The 23,972-nt window shown below is 55.4% G+C and overlaps 1 protein-coding gene across 8 annotated transcripts in view; it reads right to left on the reverse strand.

Moving 5' to 3' along the window:
- ZNF185 (zinc finger protein 185 (LIM domain)) overlaps positions 1-21,413 on the reverse strand; it is a 65,271-nt gene extending 43,858 nt beyond the window's left edge. For 2 of the 8 annotated variants that reach the window (XM_018044718.1, XM_018044711.1), the window contains exons 1-11: positions 19,982-20,368; positions 8,368-8,446; positions 8,103-8,226; positions 7,823-7,888; positions 6,036-6,077; positions 5,856-5,933; positions 5,277-5,366; positions 4,355-4,441; positions 3,578-3,661; positions 3,297-3,338; positions 1,956-2,030 (exon numbers count right to left, since the gene is read on the reverse strand). In XM_018044718.1, coding sequence (XP_017900207.1) covers positions 1,956-2,030; positions 3,297-3,338; positions 3,578-3,661; positions 4,355-4,441; positions 5,277-5,366; positions 5,856-5,933; positions 6,036-6,077; positions 7,823-7,888; positions 8,103-8,226; positions 8,368-8,401 — 722 coding nt within the window. In that variant the 5' untranslated portion in view covers positions 8,402-8,446; positions 19,982-20,368. Of the gene's footprint in view, positions 1-1,955; positions 2,031-3,296; positions 3,339-3,577; positions 3,662-4,354; positions 4,442-5,276; positions 5,367-5,855; positions 5,934-6,035; positions 6,078-7,822; positions 7,889-8,102; positions 8,227-8,367; positions 8,447-19,981; positions 20,369-21,389 lie in introns of those variants that run through there. The other 6 variants (XM_018044712.1, XM_018044715.1, XM_018044714.1 and 3 more) reach the window with 6 other exon arrangements.
- Positions 21,414-23,972: the final 2,559 nt, after the last annotated feature.

The following is a 23,972-nucleotide window of genomic DNA, read 5'->3' on the forward strand; positions in this document are numbered from 1 at the left end:
CAAACCAGCTATTTTGGTTCAATCCCTGTTCCCCAGCGGTCTGGGCTCCTTCAGGGATACAACCAGACCTGGAATTCTAGATAACTAGGCAGGCAGGAGCCGGGCATGGGGGGCTGATGGTGACCCCCTGAGTCATTGCAGGGCGTCATGGGGGTAGCGTCAGACAGGAAGGCTGCCTGGGACCAGCCAGCAGTTCATGGTGAAGGTACCTTGTGATTTGCAAACACTAATGGAAGAGCCTTCCTGACCAACCACTATCACATACTTATGGTGGGGGACTTGGTTATGGCGGCCCGACCAAGACAGACAGCCACTTTGCTGTGACAGCCAGGTGGTAGGTAGTAAACATCCAAAGGAGTTTTCTGGAATAAATGCTAAAATGCCTGTCAATTGATAACACGACTTAGTTCTCCTTCTCTGTGCTTTAAGAAAGCATGTGAAACCAACATTAATTGCTTTTTTTTTTTTTTCCCAAAACAGAAATTAAGGAGATCTCTGGGTTGGGGAATCTGGAGAATAGAATGGTTATCCACTCCAGTATTCTGACCTGGAGAATTCCATGAACTGTATAGTCCATGGGGTCACAAGAGTCAGACAGGACTGAGAGATTTTCACTTTCACTTTTCAAAAATGTGCTTTGTTTTTGGTAAATTGTGTCCCCTCCAAAATTTATATATTTACATCCTAATCCCCAGTACCTCAGAATGTGAGCTTATTTGGAATAAGGATGTTTCAGATATAATTAAAATGAAGTCATATTGGAGTAGGGTGGCTCATAGTCTAATATGACTAATGTCCTTATAAGAAGAGGAGGTCAGGACACAGACACACTGAGGAAGACCTTGTGAAGAAATTCAGGGAGAAGACAGCCATTTATACACCAAATAGAGAGGTCTTAGTAGAAATCAACCCTACTGACATTTTGATTTCAAACTTCCAGCCTGCAGAACTGGGAGACAATACATTTGGCTATTTGTGTCAACCAGTTTGTGACCCTTTGTTCCAGCAACGCTGGGATACTAAGCCCTCATATCCCATCAATGCTACCTCGTGAAGAGCTCTTAAATTTTCCTGTTGCTCTGGCTGTGACCTGCGACTGGCCTTGAACTCCTGCAGTTTTCTCTGTCCTCCACCAATCTGGGCTGTAGCAGGTTATCATATCTCTCTCCTGACACAGAAGAGATGGCCCCAAGGACCAAGGTCACATACAAATGGTTGAGGGGCTCAAGTCAAGGAGGGGCGTGTGGACATGCAGTGGCATTACAAGACCCGTAACAGCCCCAGGGGCAGTGGCATTCTCACAGGACTTAGCGTGATTCAGCTCAGAGTACAAAGAGGTATTGATTGCCTTTAGCCTGCAGACAAAAGAGAGCACCATTATCTGCCCAACACTCTAGGGCTCAGAAATCAGGGCAAATCAAAGCGCTGCCTGGAGTGAGATCACCCGCAATCAGACTCCCTGCCCTGTCACCCCACTGCCAGAGCCTCCCATCTCATGGGCTCATGAGCCAGAGCCAGTTCCTGGCACCCACCTGGGCTCAGCATGAGCTCCACCCAAATGGCCCGTGACACTTTGGCTCTGCCCCTGTCTGCACTGGCAAAGAAGGAGGCGGAGGACAGCGTTGGCAGGGTGAACTTGATCAACTTACAGGAGAGCCTTAGACGAGTACCCTGGCTGCAGACCACCTCACATCCCACAGTTGGCCACTACAGTGCTTAGTGGTGCAAGGGTTAAGTTGACACAGATAAGCACCAGACAGACAAGACTGAAGCACTCTGTCTCAGAAGACCAGGCTGTTTTGCTCCTTTCAACCTCAGGACATCAAGCCAGACAGGCCCTTACTGATTTCGGTGTCCCATCCTGTCACTGGGCACATGGGGACACTGACTCTGAGGCCCTGTAAGGAGATAAGCTGGTAGTTACCAGCCATTGGCAGAGGTGAGCAACTGATTACCTGCTTGAGTCAGCAGGGAATCTCGCCAGAGCAGGTGGGTCCTGGCTTTTCTCAGAAGACCCATCCTCATCCACCCTTTGGGAAAGAAGAGAAACAGATACACTTGGGGCCTGAATGACATGCTTTCTTTCAGTCATGTTGATGGCTGAGTGACTGCAGTTTGGGATAAGGACAGGACATGGGGTTGAATAGTGTCCTGACAAAATTCATGTCTGCCTAGAGCCTGGCAACGTGATCTTATTTGGAAATAGTCTTTGCAATCAATTTGTCATCAAGTTACAGTGAGGTCATACTGGGGTAGAGTGAGCCCTAAATGCAACAACTGGTGTCCTTATAAAAGGGAAACTTGGACACAGACACACAGAGAAGAGAAGGTGTTGTGACAGTGGAGGCAGAGGTAGGGGTGATGTGTCTACAAGGCAAGGCCTGCCAGCGACACCAGAAGGTGGGAGAGAGGCCTGGGACGGCTCTATGAGGTTCCTGAGGCTGCCATGACAAAGTACTACAAACCGACTCTTGGTGGGAACTTGTCTCTAAGATCATGCTGGCTGTATTCTGGTCAGCATTTTTGGTCTTCCCACCTCTGAGTCTGCACAGCTGGGCCCTCTGCCTGGAACACTTGGCATGCCAAGTTCCCCTTGTTTTTCAGTCCTCAGCTTGTCATAGATGTCTTCCCTCTCTATCCAACAGAATAGCCCTAAGTTCAGCTTTCCAGAAGTTTTTTTCCCTGTCCTCCCCAAGTACTCTCCTCTCCCAGAAGATGTCCTGTCCCCTCACTCAGCAGCACCATCCTGATGTCCTGATCATGGCCCACTGGCTCTTGTTCAGCCTTTAGGACCCATCTCCAATGTCATGGTCACTTTCAAGGGCCTGGTCAGCCAGGGGTTCTCAATTATCCCTCCTGCCAAGGCATTGTCCAGCCAACCTCTGGTAGGGTGGGAAGGAGTGCCAAGGAGCAACTGCTTTCTTCCCTGGTACCTACTGTTGCTGCAAAACCCCAGAGGCCAGTGTGCAAAACCCCAGTGCAAAACCCCAGTGTTTCCAAGAAACACTACAGCTCCATCTTGCGTCAGGGACCTGGTCCTATTGGCCACTGGCAAATGGAAGTTTCTCGTCACCAGCCGTGTTCTCTGAGTCATGCTCCTGCCTATGCAGCATTGCTTGCAAGGGTCTTCTGTGCCACCATGGCCAACCATGGACTTCCTTGGCTTCCAAACAGAAGCCGCCAACTCTGCACAACTCCCTCTGCTCAGGTACAGCAACTCCATCCCCCCTGCACCCACTCTCCGCTCACTCCACCCCTATGAATGCAAGAGCTCACCTCCCTTTGCCCACACTTACCTCTTGGCAATGAACGGGGCCAGTGTCTCCTGGGCAGAGCTGCTGAAGGAGGCAGAAAGGTGATGTGTTCGCAGAAGCCACAAACATGTGACATCATCCCCAGCACCCTGCCTGCCCTGATGGCAGCAGCCAGACCTCTCAGGTTCCCAGAAAGTACACGTGGGGTCCCTGTCAACCCACTGTCACAGGCAGAGAAAGAGCAGAGCCCTGAGGGGAAAGGACCTGGCCCAGAGTATGGAGCAGGTGGGTGGCCCTGCTGGGTCCCCTGCTGAGCAGCTCACCCAGCGTTCTTCTTGGCCGCTGACAGGACGTAGGAGTGCTCCCGGGGAGCTGTCTTCCTCACCACACTGCTGGCAGCCTCGGACCTGGGGTGGCACAGAGAGGGGGCAGCTAATGGATGAGGCAGGGCAGCTACTCAGGAAGCAGAAGAAAGCTTTAGTGACCTACCCGAGAGCCCACACTTAGCAGGCTGCACAGTGGGAAATCAATGCCAGGCAGCCTGGCCTGGAGCTCTTAGCTCTTCCCTCTGCTACTGTTGACTCTGCCCTTAGCATTGCCCGTCTGCTGGGCCTTCAGCATGGGGGCCTTCGGTGCATTTCCAATGTCAAGGACAGGCCAGCAGATGTTGGCACTGGGGGCAACAGGCTGAGGTTGGGACCTAGCTGTGCCCAAGCACCCAGCCCTCACTTTGGGACAAGGGGCAAAGGCCCCTCTAGAGCCTGGCCCTCTCCCCAGCCATATGCAGGTGGCTTGTCCCTGGGCACCAGGCACTGCCTACTTTGGTCCAATTTGCTCAGGACCCTTTTGAACAAACTAATAGAGAAATTCCTCATTACCTCGGTTCTGCCCTCGTAGAAAGTTCCTAAGAGGGGGCCCCCAGGCAGGCCCAGCGCTGAGTGGGTGGTTCAGGGACTCCAGGAATGCTCCCTGTTGCTGGCGGCCACCCTCCGACAACAGACAAGACAGATGCTCCATATGTCATGCACGATCCCTGTCTCCCCAGGCGGTGGAGACTTGGGCCCTGCCCTGTCCATGGGACACCCAGCAGGCATCGTTACCTCCGTTTCTGCTCATCAGAAGAGAAGCGTACCTCCTCCTCTTCAGCAGCTCTTGATGCTGAGCTGCACCTGATGTTGTAGGGGGCCCTGGGTGGGGGATTGAAGATGCTGCCAGTCATGGCCCCTCCTCCCTCGACCACCCTCACACCATTCTCTGTCATGCCCTCTGCAGCTTGGCCTCCTAACTTATAAGAACAACAACATGTGTTAGCCTGGCTGCCCCTGGACTCTGTTCAAGCCACTCCTTCCTCTTGGAAAGCTAGACTTGCTATCTCTCCCTGTTCCCACCCTTACTGTCCCCCAAGACCCAGTTCAAGCCTCATCCCCTTCTGCAGAGAGATTCCCTAGTTGCTCCATGTCAGTGGATGATGGTGACAGGGGACAAGCAAGATGTTGGGCCCCTGGGAATGCAGGCACAATCCACATCTGTCCAGACCCTGCCCTGCTAGGTCTACAGGAGGGGACCCTGTGTGGGGCCACATGGGGAGCTCCAAGGGGGACCCCAAAGATTGACATACAAGAAGCAACCCACATTTAGTTACAAAGTGCCCATAGCTGACAGGCTGCCAGGGCCAGCAGCACTCTTGGACTCATCAGGTGCTAGGCCACCCTGGCCCAGTCCAGAAAACAGTCAGGGCCATGACCCAAGATGCTTTCTCTAGACCCACCAGCTCCTTCTGCAAGCTTCCTACAGCCCCTGCTTTCCCTGAGATCAGAAGTACGAGGTGTACAATGTACAACTTTCCGGGGCTTGCCACCCTCTGGTGGGGTCCAGGCCACAGTGGCAACTGGCAAGGAGGTCAGAGTGGCAGGACAGCAGTCTGCATTGTGCTCAGAGGCAAGCAGGCAGCTGCCCTCAGCGGGCCCCATGTTTGGGCCCTGGAAAGAGGGAACCAAGTTGGGTCTGCGATTGCCTACTCACAGCTTCTTGTAATCCTCTGTGGTCATCTTGTAGCCAGAGGAGGAAGGGCGGGGAGGGCCAGTGGGAGCTGCTTTCCCCAGACTGGCCGTGCTAGAGAGACAAGGAGTTTTCAGGTGTGTACCCGCAGGCCCCCTCTTGCTTCCACATTTGCCTCCATGGCCCAGCAGGCACATGGCAGGTGGACAAGTGGGTGCTGGTGCCCTTTCCTCTTTGCTCTAAGCCCTGCCAGATACCCTGGACATGTGCACCACCCTGAGCAGGGCCACCCTCTTGCCATAGACAGGCCCAGCCCCCTTGGTCCTGCTTTTCTGACACCAGGTTCAGCCTGTTGAGAAGATGGCGGCCCAAAGCACACAACTCAGCACAGCTGATCAGCAAGTCTGGGCTCTGCACAGCCTCTTCCCTGTGACTCTGTCCTGGTGACCCTGTGCCATGACTGGCACAAGGACAAGGGCACTGGTCGTGTGGTCCAGGGCCCTTCCTTACACAGGAAGAGACCTAACACCTACCACCCCCAGTAACAGGCAGTGGACTCCCATACCTCCCACTGGACAACTGGCCAGCACCCTGTGAACATACCTTTTGGGGGCTCCATTGGCCTTGGGGAAGTGCTGGTGAGGCTGGGACGAGCTGTCCACAGGCTTGGTGAATACTCCGCTGAAAGAGAGTCCGGGAGAAGCAGCCTGGTGAGCCCCCTGGGAGAAGCCAGGGCCATGTGGGTGGGCATGGGGAGGCGGGCAGGCTCCTGTGGTCACCTACCGGATGATATAGCCCGTGGGAGCCCTCGTGGTCAGGGGCCTGCTGAGGGAAAAGAAGGTAGGATGTAAACTGAAGTCTCATGGGTGGGCCCAGGCTGCCCGATGACAGTAAAAGGGGTGGGCTGGTGGGTGTCCCAGTGTGGTCAGAACAAGGGGAGCAAGAGGTGCCGGTTGCTTCTCAAGACAGCGAGCCACATCTGCATCCCTAGCCAGGATGCCTGTCCTGGTCTGCCTGTCTCCCTCATGCTCCCCAGGAAAGGCTGATTCTTCTGGGCCCTGGCTCACAGCTGGTGCCCAGGAAGGTATGTTCCATGGCTGGGCATGAACACAGAGGTATCCCATCCAAAGTCGTGTTTCTCCCTGTTCTGCTGGGCCCCAGTGTTCCCCTGAGCAGGTGTTCTTCTGAGATGGATGACAACACTCCCTACCTCTACCCTCAGAGCTGACCCAGCTCAGGCTGGAGGCTCTATGGTCAGAGGCTGTGGGCTGAAGCCATGTTAGGTAGAACCCCTAACCTGATCTGATGCCCCACTCTGCCCAGTACTCTCCAAGAAGACTCATGAGGGCCCAAGGGGTGGAGCCCAACCAGGAGCCAGTGAGGCCAGCTATCCTTTACTTCCCATTCTGCTCCAGCCTCCCTCCTCCAGCTCCAGTGGGATGCCTTCACTCCCCACCTTGGTGGCAGGGAGCACTCAGAGGAGTCGGGTGAGGGATGTGGGCAGGGAAGATTAGGCTGGAGTAGCGTGGGATGGTCTTAAGACCACCCCTTTAAAGGGACCTACATGGGCAGGTGGCACAGGTACTGCCCTCCATCCCCACAACTTACTTGGGCTGGGAGCAGAGCAAAAAATGTCACTTATCACATGTGTTTTCCAAACATACTACCAAACCAAAGCCCAGGCTGAGAACTGCACCCCCAAAGTAAACATACTCCACAATGAGTAGATTATCTTTGACCTATGCTCAGGCCCTTGCCAACTATTCTATCTTTTAAGCTCATCTCTCTACTTGGGTCAGGCCCATTTACCCTGCTAGGATGTCAGTTCCCTGAGGAAAGGGTTGTGTCCTCTGTGCCCAGTACAGGACCTGGTAGGTGACAGGTGCTGAGTCATTGAGAGATTCTGGGCAAGGCCACCATGACCAGAGGCAGCCCATTGGGCTACCACTGAACTTGGACCCCACCCTTCCAGCTGTGGCCACTGTCCTCAACTGCCAACTGCTGGCTCTTTGGAACAAGGATCAAGGCTGAATTTAGCGCCCCCAACCCCTGCCAACCTCAACCCTAACCCTAATTCTCTATCCCGTAATGCTAACCCCCTACTTCTTAGGAGTAGTTCCTCCTGATCTGGGCAGGATGTGCTGACACTTCAGAACCGCCCTGAACACCTCTATGCAAAAGTCCTTGAAACAGAGAGGAGAGCCAGCTGTCAAAACATGCCATCTTGAACTTGGAGACAGTTGGAGCAAGCGTTTGAGTCTGCCCTGGCACTCTGATTACCTATACAACGGAGTCATATGTGACTCTTGAAGACCCCAGAGGATCTCAGAGACACTGTCTGCACCCCTTTGGGGGTGTTCAGTGACAATTTTGGTCTCAGTTCACAGCCGAAGTCACGGAGGTGTAGCTGGAGGGGCAGCTGGCCCCAGGGGACCTGCATCCAGTCATTCCTGTGCTCCTTTCCCCAGGAAGTGGAAAAGCCGTCCTTCCAGTGGAGTTCAAAGGCCTCCCTGTCCCCCGAAGACTGCAGTGCGGGCCCACCCACCTGCCATCTGGGAAGCACCTCTCACCTGGCCTTCGGGACCTCCCCAGCTGATGAAGGCGAGGTGGCACGAGTCCAGCCGGAGGGCAGCTCACTGAGAAGAGAAGGAACACAAAAGAGGACTGCTACACGTACCTCAGGAACTTGGCCCACCATTCCCATCGCACCTTCTCCTTCTCTGGCCCGTGTCCACATTGCACACTCTGGCAGTGGGCTCTTCCCACCCTGGGACTGGTTTAACGTAACCCATGGAGTGCCATCCCATACCCAACCTGTTGCTGCCAGCCCTCCCAGCCTCCCAGACTTACAGGGTGTGGCCCTCCGATTCATCCTGTTTGGTGATCCAGCTCTTGTCCCCCTTCAGCGTGGTGCGAACCTTCATCTGCTTGAGGACAGTATTGCGCTCTTCCTCGCCTGCTGTGAGAGGCTTCCCTGGTGGTGGCAAGGCCAGACAGCCTCAGCAGGGGCGCCCCACCCCAGGGCCCTGAGGCCTGCTTGCAGCCCTCCCCATAAACTGCTCTCACTCTGCTACCTTGTGGCCAAGTCCAGGCCCAGGAGGCACCCAGACCTCACCTTTGCTGCTTCCTCCAAGAGCTGAGATGTTCATGGCGTTCACTCTGAACGTCCTTTCTCAGTAGATTCAACAGGGCTCCTGGGGGCAAAGGCAAGCAAACGGTTTGTTACTTCTTGTATTTATAATGGCTTATCACCATAAGGTCCTTGGCACACTGAGACCTTCCAGACTGTCCTCTGGGCATGGGGAAGCCAGAGCTGGTGAAGTCTGGCCAAAGGGCCCCTCTGGGCAGCACATCCTACATCTGCCCAGGGCCACTCACCTTGGGGAACGCATGGCCTGTATGTTGGGGGGATGGATCCAGGAAGAGGGATGGGGGAAGGATAGAGGCTGGGGGACAGTCTCTTTGGGGTTGGGCTGTCTCTCTCACTCCTTAGTGGCCATCTGACAGACCTTGAAGGGGTCATCTAACCTCTCCCTCTGACTTGCCTCAGTGTCCTCATTTATAAAATGGGAATTAAAAAAAAAAGTCTATCTTTCAGGACTGCTGTGAGGACAGAAGACACCAATATTCTTGCAACTGCCCAGCACAACCTAGCACAGTGATCATAGTGACTCTTAGCCTGTCCTTAGTCAGCATGGCCTGGAGGTGTCAGCCCTGTGTGGCTCGAGGGTAGGCTCTGTATCCAATGGGCAAGCCCTTGGGCACCAGGTGAGGTGTTCTGTGCTCTGATTTCTCTTCCTCACTTTGTCTTCTAGCCTCATTGTTGCCTTTCTGCCCCTGAGGCAAGTGCTGCCCTTCTGTGGCCTGTGAGGGCTAGGCCATGGTAGTCTCTGAGGCCTCCCAGGTCCAGGAGGGGCTGGAGAAGGGAAGCCAGCTCTCCAGGATGGAACTGACTGAAGATGGCTTGAGTCAAAGCACTGATCCACCACAGTCTGTCCCTTGGGCCTCAGGAGCGGGGCAGGAGGCTTCGGTGAGTGGCTGTGACAGGAAGCAGAGCCCCTGGCTCTGCCCACACAGCCCTAGGCACAAGGGTCTCCCTTTTAGAGGCCCGCCATCTTCTGGGCCCCTGCAGGGCCAGGGCCTGAGCAGTTGGGCCATGCTGCTAGCTGGCAAGTCCAGGACATGTTTTCACGAAGGTCAGGGGCACAGTAACATGGGCAGGGCAGGGCAGGGCGCCAAGAGCAAACCAAATTTGCCATGTCAGCAAGGGCTGGATTTCCCATAAACTGCACTGACTGAGCAGCCAAGGAGGCTTGAGCCTGCCGCGTGCCAGGAATGGCACCTCATCATTGCGAGTGGGAGCCCTGCGTGCCTAGCCCTGCACTAAGGCTGCCACATCACAGCTCACTCCGGAGGTGATCCTAGGACCACACTGCCCACTGACCCATCCCAGCAGCCCCAGGAGCAGCCCATTTAGCCATCTGAGATCTTGGTCTCAGGCTGGTGACTGACTGACAGGCCTTGGGGGGGGGGTGGGCCCTTACCTCTTCTGGGCCTCAGCTCAGGACCTCCCACTACTTGGTTGGAAACTCATCAGTTTCCCCTTGATAAGTGTCTTGGTCATGCTGCCTAGAAGTTTTCTGTCAAATCAGAACCAAACAAGCCACTTACTTCCCAAATCAGGGCAGGTGCAGGCACATGCCCAATGATACAGGCAGAGGGGCCACAGGGGACTCCCAGGCCAAAGTGGCAGGGGCACTCACAAGAGCCCACGACAAGGGAGTGGAGCTGGGTGGGTCCTGCTCCAGACTCCATCTTCACAGTTTCTTGTCCTACCTCATCAGGCAAAGACCAGGACGGATGAGTCCCAGCCAGATGGATGCACACCTGAGGTCTGAATCCGTGTCCCAGTGAGTTAGCTTCTCCCTCCACTTTACCACTCCCCTCACACCTACAGTTCACAGGCCACAGTCACTACCAGCTGCCATCTGTGCTTCCTTCTGGCAGCACACACTGCCCCCTGATTCTTCTCGGCCCACATCAGCCCTCGCTTCTCACTCAGCTTCCTCTGGTTCCCTACCATCTCTAAGACTTGGGCAAAACTCCCCTGACCCAGTCACTCTTCCCACTTCAATGTCAACACTGTGCTCCAAGTGGACCATACGCCTCAGCATCCCTGGAAGCTGGCCCTGCCAGGTCAGTCCCCTCCTGCCACCCCCTGCCCCCATTTATGCCACTGGACTAGAGGTTGGCGGGGGCCATGCTCCTGATTTACACAATATCACCACCAGTCTTCTGACCCAGTTCTCCTCTTAGACCTACCATCCCCTCCCTTAGTCTGACCCATCTCAGAACTCAACCCACACTGCAGACAGGGGCAGCTTTGCAGGATGGGGTGTGGACCACTCAAGAGGGCTCTTTCCTGGAAGGCTCTCAAACCAGGTTGGCTGGCGGATCAATCAGGGCATCATTTTGGAGGACAAGTCTCCTTGTGTACTGAGAACCTCAGAGAGGGCAAGGTCATTGATCCAGCTGTTCCCTTCATAGCAACCTCTCCTAAGGAGACAAGTGCATAAGTAGAACTCAGTATACAAGAGGGTGTCATCTCAGTGTTGAACATGATGGTGAAAATTTGGTGATAATATAAGTTCCCAATAGTTGTCTTTAAGCATATGATCTACCATTCAAGCAAATAGTAGGCAACCATTACAAATGATGTTGATATATGCAATATTTAACAAACTTTCATGTATATTGGTTTCTATATATTATTAAGTGAAAGGCAGCTTTTAAAACAATATCTGTAGGATGTGTTCATTTCCTTAAACTATATTTACATAAAAATGCACAGGAAAAGAAACATCTAAAGGATGTATACAAAAACATTTTACTCCTCTGTGTATGATCATCTTCCACACCCCATCCTGCAAAGCTGCCCCTGTCTGCATTGTGGGTTGAGTTCTCAGACAGGTCAGACATGCACATGGCAGGAGACATACTCCTAGAAGCTCAAAACCACAAGGACACAGTAGGACAGAAGGAGCACACTTTGCAGACACAGGCTCTGACACCAGGGCAACCCGCCTGCAGTAAGTATGCCATCCTCCTGCTTCACTATGAGAAAACTCAGCTGGGGGAGGTTGGGCAAATGGCTCCAGGCCACACTCCAACACTTTCAGAGGGTGGTGGACCCAGCTAGAACCTAAGCACCCAGCTGTGGCTGCACAGTAGCCCTGCTGACCCCAGGTATGACATCACAGAGCCTGGGGTCCAGGTGGCCAGGCACCAGTATGGTTCTTGCTGCACAGAAGAGACCTTGAACTTGGATCAGCCATGCACATGGTGCCTGCCTGGCCTCTCAGCCTCATGACTGACTCCAAGCCCCAGACCCCAGCATCCTCTCCAAGATGGGCAGCCAACGCCCTGCAGCCCCAGCCTCTACCCTTTCCATGTCCAACACACCCAGGTCTCTCATGGCTAGGGCTTGCACCTGAATTCAAGAAGACATGGAAAGAGAAAAACTGTTCTAACTGCAGACTCATGCACCTCCCCATTTACCCCATGCAGAAGGTGAAGAACAAGACAAGATGGATGCCACATCACCCAAAGCCTCTACCTCCAGCCACCTTCAAAAGGCAGGAGAATCCCCGCCTGATCAGGCCTTCCAGTCTTCCTCCTCTGGGCACTTGGGCTTCTTCCAAACTCTTCTAGGCTCTCCTGGCCCATGAGTCCCACTCTCTGAGCCTCATCTGTGAAGTGGTGCTGAGCCACCAAACCTGTGGCAGGACACCCCCAAGCCAGATGATGTGCCCCTCCCTGTAATTTGGTGCCAGCTCTGTCCCATGCCATGGCTTGGTATCTGGATGCTAGTAGGTGTCCTCACTGTGCACCTTTTCAGGACGACAGCCCTGAATCTACCTTGATAGGGAGATGGCTTCTCATTTCTTGGGAAGTGTCACATCACTCTGCCTAAGCACCTGTCGTGGGCCACCAAAGGAATAGGTGGCTTCCCTACCACCTTCCATCCTCTCTCTCAACTCCACTAGGCAGGACCCTTTCCCTTGCTAAATCCAACCAAGGCCCTACATCCGGACTCGTCCCAGGGCAGCTCTGGACCAAATACAAGTCCTCCTGAGCAAGTCAGGCCACCCTCTGTGCCCTTTACTTCCTTCTCCCTCCCTCTTCCATTCACCTGCACTTGTCTCTTGGGGCAGGCTGGGGCAGTGTCCCTGGCAGGGCTGGCTGAGAAAGGCTCTCTCTGATGCGGGTAGCTGCCCCGCACCTTCCTCCCAGCTGCCGCAGCCTTGCAAGGCCTCTTGGCAACCTCCCAGGAAAAGAGCTTCTGGCCTTGACTGGATAGAGAAAAGTGAAGAGCCAGTGATGGGGTGTGCAGAGCCTGTGGTCCCAGCCACAGTGAGCCGGGAGGCATCTGAGGCCATCAGCGAGTGGGGTCAGAGCTGAGGCAGAGGAGCTGGTGAAGGCACACTAGCGGCAGGGAGGGACCTGGGAGAGCTGGCAGACAAGGACACCAGTGCTTGGCTGATATATGAGGAGACAGAGATGGAGAGAGAAACAGCAGGAGGAGGGGTCACCCTGTCACCCCACAGGCACACGCTCTGCCTCCAAGATGAGAAAACTAACTGGGAGAAAGTTTTCTGCAATCACCAACCTACCTGATTCCCCATGTTGTGCCCACCCACTCTCCCAAGCAGGCTTCTGTGTCTCTACCCTTGACAAAAGGCCTTGAGCTTCAGCCCAGGCGGCACCTCTCACAGGAGTCCTCATGTCCCCCTGGTGTCCCTCTGTTCTGTGGCTGCTTCCACACTCTTCCTCGGTGCTCCCTGGCCCATCTAGGATGGGCTGCCTTCTTCCAGACAATGGGAAGAACACCATTGTTGGGGCAAGGCGGCAGGGCTCACGTGAAAGTTGACAGCAGGCTGGGTGACTGTCCTTCTCCCACCCTGGGCAGCAGGTGCTGGGTACCAGGCAGGGACCTCCCAGGTGAACTGGGAGGGAAGAAGAACAAAACACCTTCAGCCTTGCCTTCAGGAGTTGCAGCCAGAGGGCACAGGAGTCGGGGCTTCTCTGCATGTGTATGTGCTGGACTCTGGCCACCATGAGCAAGCATGAGTGGGTGTGCAACTGGCAGGGGAGTGAGGGCAGGCCTTCCTCCCAGAGAGGAGTTGGGACACTCTGCAGCCAGGAAGCTGACAGGAGGTCCAGCTGTCTTTCCGCATGTGTATGGACCTTTCGCAGAGCCCCATCTCTGGCTGGCAGGGATCAAACACAATGCAGTCTCTTGGCACCAGAGTCCTTGGCTCAGCTCCGGGCAGACACGTTAGGTATGGCTCAGAAATCAAGAGTGAGAAAGCAGTGGGACAGGGCAATAGGGCATAGCTGACCGTGACCCATGCAGCCAAGCCCAGTGACCGAAAACAGATGTGACAGGGGCATCTGGGTGAAGTCATTGAGGCCTTGGGCCACCCAGTGCAGGGGATGGTTGCTGGGCCAACTTGAGGCAATGTTCTAGTAAAGCTCTGTCTGTGAGCATTTTTATGGGTCTCTGATTCCCCCACCATTGGATGAAGGTATCGTGACTAAACCATGGAGAAACAAAACCTGCAAGGAGGACCCCGGCTGTCACACCTGTTCCCTCTGGCCCTCTTATGACAAACTGCTTGAGGATCCAGTCAGCTCCCCTGGCCAGAGTCCCTCCATGCCTACCTCCAGGCTGAATTCAACCTGGGGGCCGCCACCCTCTGTGAAAAGGGGAGATAGGGAGGTAGGGAGGACACCTGTGCATGACCCTTGCGGCTGTGAAACAGCTCAACACACCAGAAGACTGGCCCTCCTGATGGGGGATCTGGGCCCCATCGGTGGGGCTGGTACTCCATGTACTCCATGAAGAAGAGCCTCCAGGGGTCCCAGCATTGGGGAACAGGGTCAAAGAAAAGTCCCTGTGCCTTATAGCCACCTCCCAGAAGAGTCAGCTGGGTCCTCTTTGGCTGTGTTTAAAGCAAATGCCTCTGAGCTTTAAGATGAGGGTTCATCCTTGTGTATGAATGCCTGTGAGAGACCCCTCTCAAGGTCCTTCAGGGTAATGATGGGTCCCAAGGGATGGGTGACAACGAGGTAGTCAAAGCCCACCTGCTGGAGAGCCCTGCCTCTAGCCATGGGGCTTTCTTAGCGAGCTTCCCTCTGCAGGTGGCCCAGAAGTCCTGAGCCTTAAGGAAGGGGCAGCAGAAACAGAAGCTGACAGGACAGTGACTTCACAGGAGAGGAACACCTGCTGTCTCTTCCAACTCACGTGCAAAGGAAGGAGCAAGAGACACAGAGTCCAAGTCCCATGGTGTCAGAAAAAGTCACTGGACCCATCACTTATCCTGTCTGGCTGAGGATGAAGCCTGGGTCTCAAAGCACTCCCAGACCCCTGCGCCTGGCCATGAGGGGGTGGCACCAGCTTCAGTGAAGCTCATAACCAGGGCCATAGCCTCCCATTCTTCCTTGGCAGCATCCCTGGAGGTCAAAGGCCCAGCACCCTAGTGAGGACCTGCACCCAGACAAACAATGCTGAGGCCCCAGGCAGGACGTGGAAGAGAGCAGGAAGGGGGCTGGGGATCCCTGTTTGGTCATCCTCATCCGGTCCTTTTCTCAATGCACAAGCTTGGCTGAGTATTGAAGTTTGGACCCTGGTCAACTTAAGCCGCCACTGAGTCAGCTGACCTGATTCCCCAGGCCAAAAGGGCTGGAATGATCAAACATCCCATTTTGTCAGACAGTCTCCCGAGACCAACTCTCAGGAACGAGGACATCCTGATTCCCAGTCCCGGCAGCTGGCGAGAGGACAGTCAGCAGAGAGGTTGTTTTCCTCCAGGGGTTCCTGGGATTCAGAGATTCTCGGCAGCAGTTCAGGGGGAAGGGGCCCCTCAGAGGCCTTCCAGATTGATGGCTGAGCAGCTGGGTCATGTCCAAGCCCCTCAGTCGGCTAAGCAGCACACAGCTCCCAGGAGCCCTGGCCAGCCTTTTTGCCCTGTGCAAGCAGCAGAGCAGAGCGCCTTGCCGGCTCGTGATGCTCCCATCCTAGGCCTCACGCCTGGAAGCCAAGGGGTGGCAGGAAGGAAGCGCACCACGTGGAAAAAAGAGCTGGAGGAGACTTGGGTTGCAGAGGGGGAAAATGTAATATGGAAAAAAAATGCATGGACTGGGGGGAATATTTGTAAATGTGCTTTACAGGTAAATGACTTCTGCATGAAAGTCTGGAATTTTACCTCCCCTCATCCCAGCCCTCAACACCCCAGAATCTAGACTTCTTGGCGTCAGCACCAGAAGGGCCTGGGGAGGCAGATGTCTGAGGTTGGCCAGCTCCCTCCAGGAGATGGGGAGTTCAAACCCCAGAAAGACACAGCCACCTGGCCATCCATCACTTTTGTGCCCCTTTTCAAGCTCTCAGAAGGCTGGATATAAGCAACTGCTTTGGGTAACTGGGCTATTGCAGAGGTGGCTTGGCCTCAAGGACCAGCAAGGGCTTCTGGGCAGGACCCTCTGAGACGTCTCTGTGGAGGCCAGGGGGCTGGGCAGAATCAACATGCCCGGGACCCTTTACTAGAGCCACTGACAAGAGCTATCCCGTGTGGCCACCTCCCCTGATGAGCCTCCCAGCACACACTCCAGGTGTCTCTGCAGCCTGGAACCAAGGTGGTCTTCAGTTCATTCCAGTGGAGCCCACAGACAGTCAAGAGGGTTGAAAGGGACCCAGGGGTCATCAGAGCCCACTTCCACCCCAACGAACTCTCTCCACCCCAGGAACACCCCTGCACCCTTACTCCTGCCACCCATTCAGCCTCTGCTAGAGCAGGTCCAGTGACAGGGAAGTCCTCTCCACTTGCCCCTGGTCATGGGAGATCACGAGTGAGGCTGTCATCTGCCTTCCCAGCCCCCTCCTTCCTCACTCTTGTCCACTGCAGATCCCGACTTCCCAAATTTTCATTTATGGCCACATTTTCATTTATCCCATAAGGCTTTTCAGAAAGTTGAAGCCCGACCCGGTGCCGGGCAGACAGACAGGGGCCTAGAACAGCACTGCAATTCCCAAGAAGGTGCCTTTGGCTCGGGTGTTTCTGAAAACAATGAAAGAATGAGTAGGAGCTCACTGGGCAGAAGTAATAAGGCAAGTCCTGGTTTTGCATTTTGTTTTGTTTCAGTCTTAAACCCGGCGCTGCCTGATGTGAGCATTTGTACCCGGGATACCCGTTCTGGTGGTAGGAATCTTCAGGCCTGTTCAGTGGGAAACTGACTGAGTCATCAGAAAGTCCCATGCTGAGCCAACAATCCCGGGGATCAGATCAAGGGGCCACACAGAGCACCCGCGGTGCACCCACGATGCAGCCAGGGACTGCCAGGGACAACAAGCAGCAGCGGTGGGGAGCCTGCACACCATTGCTCCCAGAGGCCAGGCCTCCTCTCAGACCCAGGCTGTGGCCACAGGGTCACAGAGCCACCTTGGCTGCCACCACCTCTTGCAGTGGGTTGTGAACACCCTCCCCACAGGAAAATCCTAGGGATTGTTTCTGAAAGTGGCCTTAGGTCCCTCTGGCATCTAGGTCTTCCGGGACGTGTGCTTAAGTTGCAGGTTCCGGCTCCCCTAATTCCTTATAGAGTTTGAGAATGACACCTCCTGGGCCACTGGTCCTTTCATTGTCCAGCCGGTCCCATCTCCTGACCCTGCTGTGGCCCCTGGAAGGTGACAGTCACACAACTGCTCCCACATCAGTGTCCCCCTTCCTGAAGAATATGACCAGAAATGTTCACAGTGGGGGATCCAGATATGGCGGGGGGTGGGTTCTTGGTACCATTCTTACCACTTTTATGTGAGCTTTTGATTACTCCAAGATACAAGTTAAAAACCCGAGTGAAAATCGTCAAAGAAAGCAAATCAGATGCTAGTTAGTAGGCATCCATAAATGACCAAGAATGAAGTGTACTGTGGCAAATCACTTATCTGTGGGTACACACAATATGTGCATAATTGGCACAGACTAGCAAGGATTTTAAAATGGTTTCTCCTCGGGTGGGGAGGCCATATCCCTTCCAACCTGGCCTCAACCTCACTCTTGGTGACCATGGCTCCTGGAGGAGGATATGGTGACCCTGGCTCCACTGACAGCCCTGAAAGCACAGCGCTCCTGGCTTCAGCCTCCCTTCTGGACAGGTGACACGGGGCCTCTAGAGCTTTCATGACGTGCTCAGGTTTGCACAACTAGACTGTGTCCAAGCTGGGGTCTTAACCCTGTCTGGTCTCCCAGCCGCTTTCCTACCACTCAACTGTAAAGGATCCTGCGTGTCCCATCACACACCCTATGACCACCAGTCAACCTCTTCTGAGGGTCACTTTCAGGCACACGGGTCTCTGGATAGCTGCCCTTGTCCTGGCATCGGTCAGCTCTCTGCAAGTGCAGCAGGAAGGTATGCAGAACCCCTGATGGATCCCAAACTTCGGGACCCAAAGACCTTGGGCGCCATATGGGTTGCTGCTCAGGACTCTGGAACCATGGAAAGCAGCTCTCCTCTCCCTCAACCACACTCCTGTCTGATGCCAGGGGCAGGGGCTGGCAGTTGGGGCAGCCTCATTCAGCAAGCAGAAAGCAAGCGGGTATTATGCATGAGCTGGCACCTTATGAGCTGTGGCCTGAAGCAAGATCCAGTCCAAAGGGATCAGTCACCCATGGAGGCTGAGTGGAGAAGGGAGACAGCAGGCTTCCAACTTCCGGAGTGTACTGGGCCAGATTTGAAATTTTTCTTGGCATCAACTGAGGGCAGTTCGGGGACCAGGTGCTGACGCCTACCATGGGCAGGTCCCAGGCCTGCTGCTTGGGGCCCAGACTCTCTGTCCCACTGAATCTTAGGCCACAGGGGTGCTAAGCAGAAGCACAAGGCAGGCTGGAGGCCGAAGTGAAGCGCTGGCTGCTCCTGGGACCAGTGCCCTCAGGTTGGGGTACTCTGTCTGGAATCTGGCTCAAGTTGAGGAGGAAGGGAGGTGGACAGTTTCAAAGAAGAATGTGCGGGCCTTGACCGGGCGGTTCCTGAGCTCCTTCTGCTGCTTCCAAGTCCTCCTCCTCCAGAAGTATTTTCTGATCCTCCCAGCCAGGCCTGCTCCCCCATCCCAGGCTCCCACAGCCCGTTGTGCTAATGCTACTCAGGGTGGCAGCCCTCAGTGTGGTCGTCGTCCACCTCTGTCACTGAGTTGTGTGTGTCCAGAGGGTACAAACGAATAGATCTGAGCACTTGCTGTGTGCCTGGCCCTGTGCTTGGCGCCTCACATCAGCTCCCCACAGTTGAGTACAGAGGCCCCAGCAAGGTCCTGGCTTCTGAAGGCACAAGGGCTAGGTCTGGGAACTGATGGACAGTGGGGGTAGGGCAGGTGAGATGGTTCTGCTCCTTCCTATCCTGGGGTGGTCCAGGGGTGATGAGGTGAACAGCACAAGTACCAGGGCCAACCTGCAGGCTGGCTCCTGGTCTGTGCATCTATGTCCTGGCCCCTTGCTTCGAAGCAGTAAGCAGGGCCTCTGAACTAGTTTCTGAGTTACCCCTGATTTTTCAGATGAGGCAGTGGAGACCCTGGTAAGGTAAGGCACTATTCCACCCCCACCTTCCACCGCAGCTCTAAGCGAGCTGGTAATGACGAGTGGGAATGCAGAGCTCCTCCCAACTGTCCAGGCCTGTTGGCCCATGGGGCCCTGTTTTCTGTTCCAAGCCAGGTACCACGATCAGAAGTCCACAAGGCCATGAGGCCCAGGCGGGACTGGGTCCAGGTGCCAGGGGTCTGGACCACCTCTGGGTGGGTTGTGAGGGGCTCTCTCTCAGGGTTTGCTGAGTGGTCCTGAGATGTGTCTATGTGGCCTTTCACAGTGTGAAGACCGAGGGCAAATGGCTCAGCGTGAGCACAATTCCTATTGCAAAGCCCTGGCACACTCACCACCGACCTCATGTGAGCCCCCAGCAGCCCTGGGTGGGAGGCAACCAGGTGTCTTACCCTCTTGGACACCCCCTGCTCAGAAGTAGCAGAGTAGGCAGAGGAGTTGAGCTTTTAGTCTCTTTCCAAGGCAGAGGTATCACTGTGCCTTTCCAAAGAGGACAAGGCTCTTGGCTCCCCTGCCCTCGAAACAATCTAGCCACAGAGCCTGCTCATGGCAGATCCTGTTGATAACACCCAGCAGTGCTTGATTTGGCGCCTTCGGTCTGAGCAGCTACCTTCCCAGTGGCCCTTCAGGAGACTACCTGGTGCCCAGCACACACTCATCACAAGTAACCGGTGAGCCTCCCGGTCTGGGCGTCAGGGTGAGCCAGGCTCTGGGTCTTGGTTTTCTCATCTACAAAATGGACACAAGAAAAACTAGCTGATCTCAGATTCCCTTATTCCCGCGGCCTGCAATCAACTCGCAGAGCACCCTGGCCCCAGGCCATTTACTAACAATCACACCCTCTCTAGCAGAAAGAGGGTGGGCCAGGCCAGCCTTAGGTGCCTCTCTTCTTAGTCTCTTCACTCACAGCGAAATCAGAAAACTAAGTATTGTCCCTCAGCCGGCAGAAGCCCTTAGAGAGAGTGAAGATTATGGATGGGGAAACTGAGGCCCCAAGTCATCGCTGTCACTCGGCTGGGCTCTGCCCGAGTTCCCTTCCACCGCGGACTCTGCCGGCCGCGTTGATGGCGGACGGCGACTCGACAGCCCTACCTGGCACAGGTGCCCAACTCGCGGGACGGGCGTAGGGTCCGGCGGGCTCGGGTCTCGGGCTCCCTCCGGTGGGCAGCGCAGGCCTGGCCGGGCTGGGGAGCGGACGTGGGGCGCGGGGCGCGGTGGGGAGCGCGCGGGTCTGCGAGGAGGCGCGGATTGGGCTCAGCCCGCAGGAGAACAAACAGGTTTTCTCCTGCGCCCAGAGCCTCGCCCCTCGCCCCTCCTCTCGGCCGGCCCCGAAGCTCTGCCCTCTCCTGGGGTAGGTAGATGCGCCTGGCACATTCCGGACATTCCCCTGCCAGGGTCCTCGGCCCGCAGGCCGCTTCCCGGCCCCGCCCCCCGGGGCCGCTGGAGAAATCAAGGCCGGGGCTCCCCGCCCCGAGCCCAGAGCGAGCTCCCGAAGGCTCGGCCGCGGTGGAAAACTTCCAGGCAAATTCCTCCGCGCTCGCCGCCCCCGAGCTGGGAGGGCGCCGCCACGTGAAGGGCCCAGGCTGCCCAGTTGCTCCCAAGCCCGCTCCCGGCCCGATCTGGCCCCGTTCAGGGCGATGACTTGTGCAGATGCTGCGGGTTCATTCTGTGGAGAGCTACTGTTCCCTAGATCCATTTTACAGATGGAGATACCAGACAGGGGTGGGGAGGCGGACTGGTGGCTGTCGGCTCAGATCATGCAGGAAGTCCCGGAGGCTGGAAAGGAGAAGAAAGGCAGAGAGCCTACTACCCGGCGGCGCCTGAGTTCTCACGCTGGGAAACCCTCCTGGGAAACTTGGGGTTCCAAAGGCACTGCAGCGAACACCCTGTCCGCCTAGCCAGGGCACTCCCACAAACTCAGTTGGGGGACACAGCCAGATCCTGAGGTCCAGTGCGGTTTCATGAGTGTCATTCATTCATTCCTGCTCTTTGAGTACCTGTGTCATTGTTATGCTTGCTGAGTACTGGTGACAGTGAAGGCACTGGGCTAGGGGCTAGGATGGACTGAGTGTCAGAAGAAGCCCCTACCCTTACCTGTGGGGCTTCTCTCTCCAAGAGACCACACAGATTTGGCCAGGAGATGGTCTATGAGGATGAGAGCATCCAAACCATGGAGCAACGGGTTCTCCTTCAACAAACAGTGCTGAATCTAGGTCCCAAGGGTCTTCCAACCCATCCACTTCTCTCCACGCCCACTGCCGCCACCCTAGTCCAAACCTCTTCATTGTTTTCCCTGCCTCTGGTCTTGCCTTCCTTCCCATCCAGTCTCCACACAGAAGTCAGTCGAGGACTTTGCACATGGCTCCAAAGCTGCCTGTAGCTCTCTGATGGCTTCCCATCGCTCTCAAGATAAAAGGCAACCTCTTTAAGGGGCTCAAGGATTTGGCTGCAGACCCAGCCACTCTCTTCCCTTGGTTCAATATGTTTCAGCCACACTCACCTTCCGCTTTCTGAATATATCCTGTCTCCTTGACGCTTTTACTCCTGGTGCTCAGACTCCCTAGAATGTCTTTGGTCCCCTTGTCTGCTTAGTGAGCACTTAGTCATTGTTCAAAACTTTCCTCAAGTGTTTGTAAATTCTCTCCTGACTCCACAGGTCACCCAGGCAAGTAGATCACTTCCTTGTCCATGCTTCCCTAGTTCCCTCTGACTGCATCAATCAAGCATAGTGGCTGTCACCTTTTATTGTTCTAGATGGTGAGCTTGGGGAAGGCAGGGCCCTGTCTGAGTCATCACTGGGACATGGAAGCCAATATGGGGGGTTGGGGAGGATTGGGAGGTGATCGACACTCAGGAAGCTGTCCTTGCTCTTCTCTGGCTTTATCAGGTAGAGAGGAAGCAGCCCTATATCTGAGTGAATATATGTGTGGGGTGTGGGAATAGGGATTATATCTAAAGTATAAAGTCACTTCAGCTCATCTGCGTCTCTTTCCAACAAATGTTTCTCTGCTTCCAGTCTGGGGACCAGCATCTAATACTTCCCTGCCCCTGATCTCAGGTTGCTGGTCAGCATGGATTTGACTTGGCATCCTAGCTCCTAAAGATGATACTCACTATATGTCCTTAGATATGTCTCACCCCCTCTCTGGGCCCCCTTACCCTTCCAGAGCCCCTTACTTAAGAGGTAGAAGGTAGAGGTCACAGGGATGCAGTAGATATAAGGGTGAGAAGGAGGGTGGCCCCCCTCTCGAAGGCCACCAGTAGGAAATGGAAAGCTCACTCCAGAGAGCACAAGCGAGAGTGGTGTCCAAAGGCAACAATGGCCAGTGAGCAAGGGCTGCCTGGGGCTGGGTTGCCCCAGGGCCTCACAGCTCTTCCTACATACCAGGTGATTCAACCCCTACTGGGTCAGTCCCGCCATGACAGCACCAGCCAGAGGGATTGGCCTTTCCTTAACTCCTCCCTCCTTGCCAGGCTGCCAGGCCCTGCAGCTGATCTTGCCTGCAAACAAGTTTGACTCGAAAGGTGACTGCCTTGCCCTACCTTGCCCTGCCCTGCCCACCTGCTCACTGCCCCAACGGAGCCCCCCCCCACCCCAACCCCTGCCAGGGCAACCTCCAGCCATCTCATCCAGGCTTTGAGGCTCTTGCCAACTTCATTAGCCTCCTCTTTGACTCCTCTGCTCTCCTTGCTCTTGGGCAGACACACTGAGTGCTCTTGTCCCACCAGGGCCCTGGACAAGATGTCTCCATGCTGGTGAACTGCCATCCATTCTTAGCCAGAACACTGGGGTCCTTCGTGAACTTCCCCTTGGATTAGAGCTGGAGGGCCAAGACTCTGGTGGCTCCTGGTTGCGACTGGGCTCTACCCTTGCCTGGCTTGAGCTTGGCCCTGTCCCTTTCTACTCTCAGCTCCTCTTGTGCCTTGACCACCATCTCTAGCTCCAAGCTGACCAGCCCTCCAGGCTCTGGCAGAGTCCTCCTGGAGTGCCCCAGCTCAAGGACTCTCCCCACAACAAGACCTTGCTCTGAGGGTAAAAGTGCTGCCTCTAACACTGATGGGCTGGAAGGTGCAGCCAGTCTGGGCTGCCTGAAAGAGGCAGTAGTGGGCAAGTGATGATCCCCTATGCTGAGGGGAGCCAGGAACCAGGAGCAGGCAATGGAGGCGAGTTCTTTGGGAAGCAAGCAGATGACAGGGGGACAGGCGGCAGTATGGAAGGAAGTGGCCAGCAGGGCTTATCAGCTCCAGGAAGGCCCCATTCAGGTCTCTAGGGCTGGGAACAAAACCCAGGCAAGCCAGTCCAGCCCAAGATTTCCCAGGTTAGGGAGGGAGACGATGGGTAGGGCCTGACAGTTTTCAGGCTGAGGTTGAACCTGAAAACAACCAAAACCAGCCCAGGCAGAGTGTCCTCACACCGGAGGGTACTGGAGACCCATGCTGGATCCAAACCCTGCCATGGTGCAGATGGGGAAACAGGTCCAGAGAGGGATGGACTGTAGCCCACAGGGGCCACACAGCCATTCTGAGGCAGAAATAGGACTAAAACCTGGGCCCTGGTTGCTGTGGATGGAACCCCCATCCAGTTGGGGTTCTCAGGTTCACATGTGAGGAGGGCTGGGCTCCTGTTTGCACCCTAATCCCCCCCTGCCCTCCCTCTTTCTAGGGCCTGCCTTGACACCTCATCCTCCTAAGCTCTTCAACCAGTTTCCACTTGTTGGGTGACTCCACTGGCTCCAAGCAGGGTGGGTCCCCTCATGACAGGGGTCCCCAGGCGTGGTTGTAGCCACAGTGGCCCCTATGGAACCCCAAACCTTCAGGCCCGGCCTCTGAGTCTATAACCAGCTCTCAATGTGGCTAGGAGCAAGACCCTGCCTTCTGGGTATTGCCTGTGAGGCCCCTGCACTGCCCTCAACCTGCACTGCCGGCTTAGGAACTGGACCCCTCCAGTGTGTGACATACACACTTATTCTTAATCATCAAATGCCCCCCTTTAGGACCTCCTTTCCCCACCACACTGCCACCCGCACCCAGATCTGGTGGGAAAGGCAGACCAGTTCAGGTTCACGGTGCGGAATCCACGCCC

The sequence above is a fragment of the Capra hircus genome, unplaced genomic scaffold (assembly GCF_001704415.2).
Source record: "Capra hircus breed San Clemente unplaced genomic scaffold, ASM170441v1, whole genome shotgun sequence".
NCBI lineage: Eukaryota > Metazoa > Chordata > Mammalia > Artiodactyla > Bovidae > Capra > Capra hircus.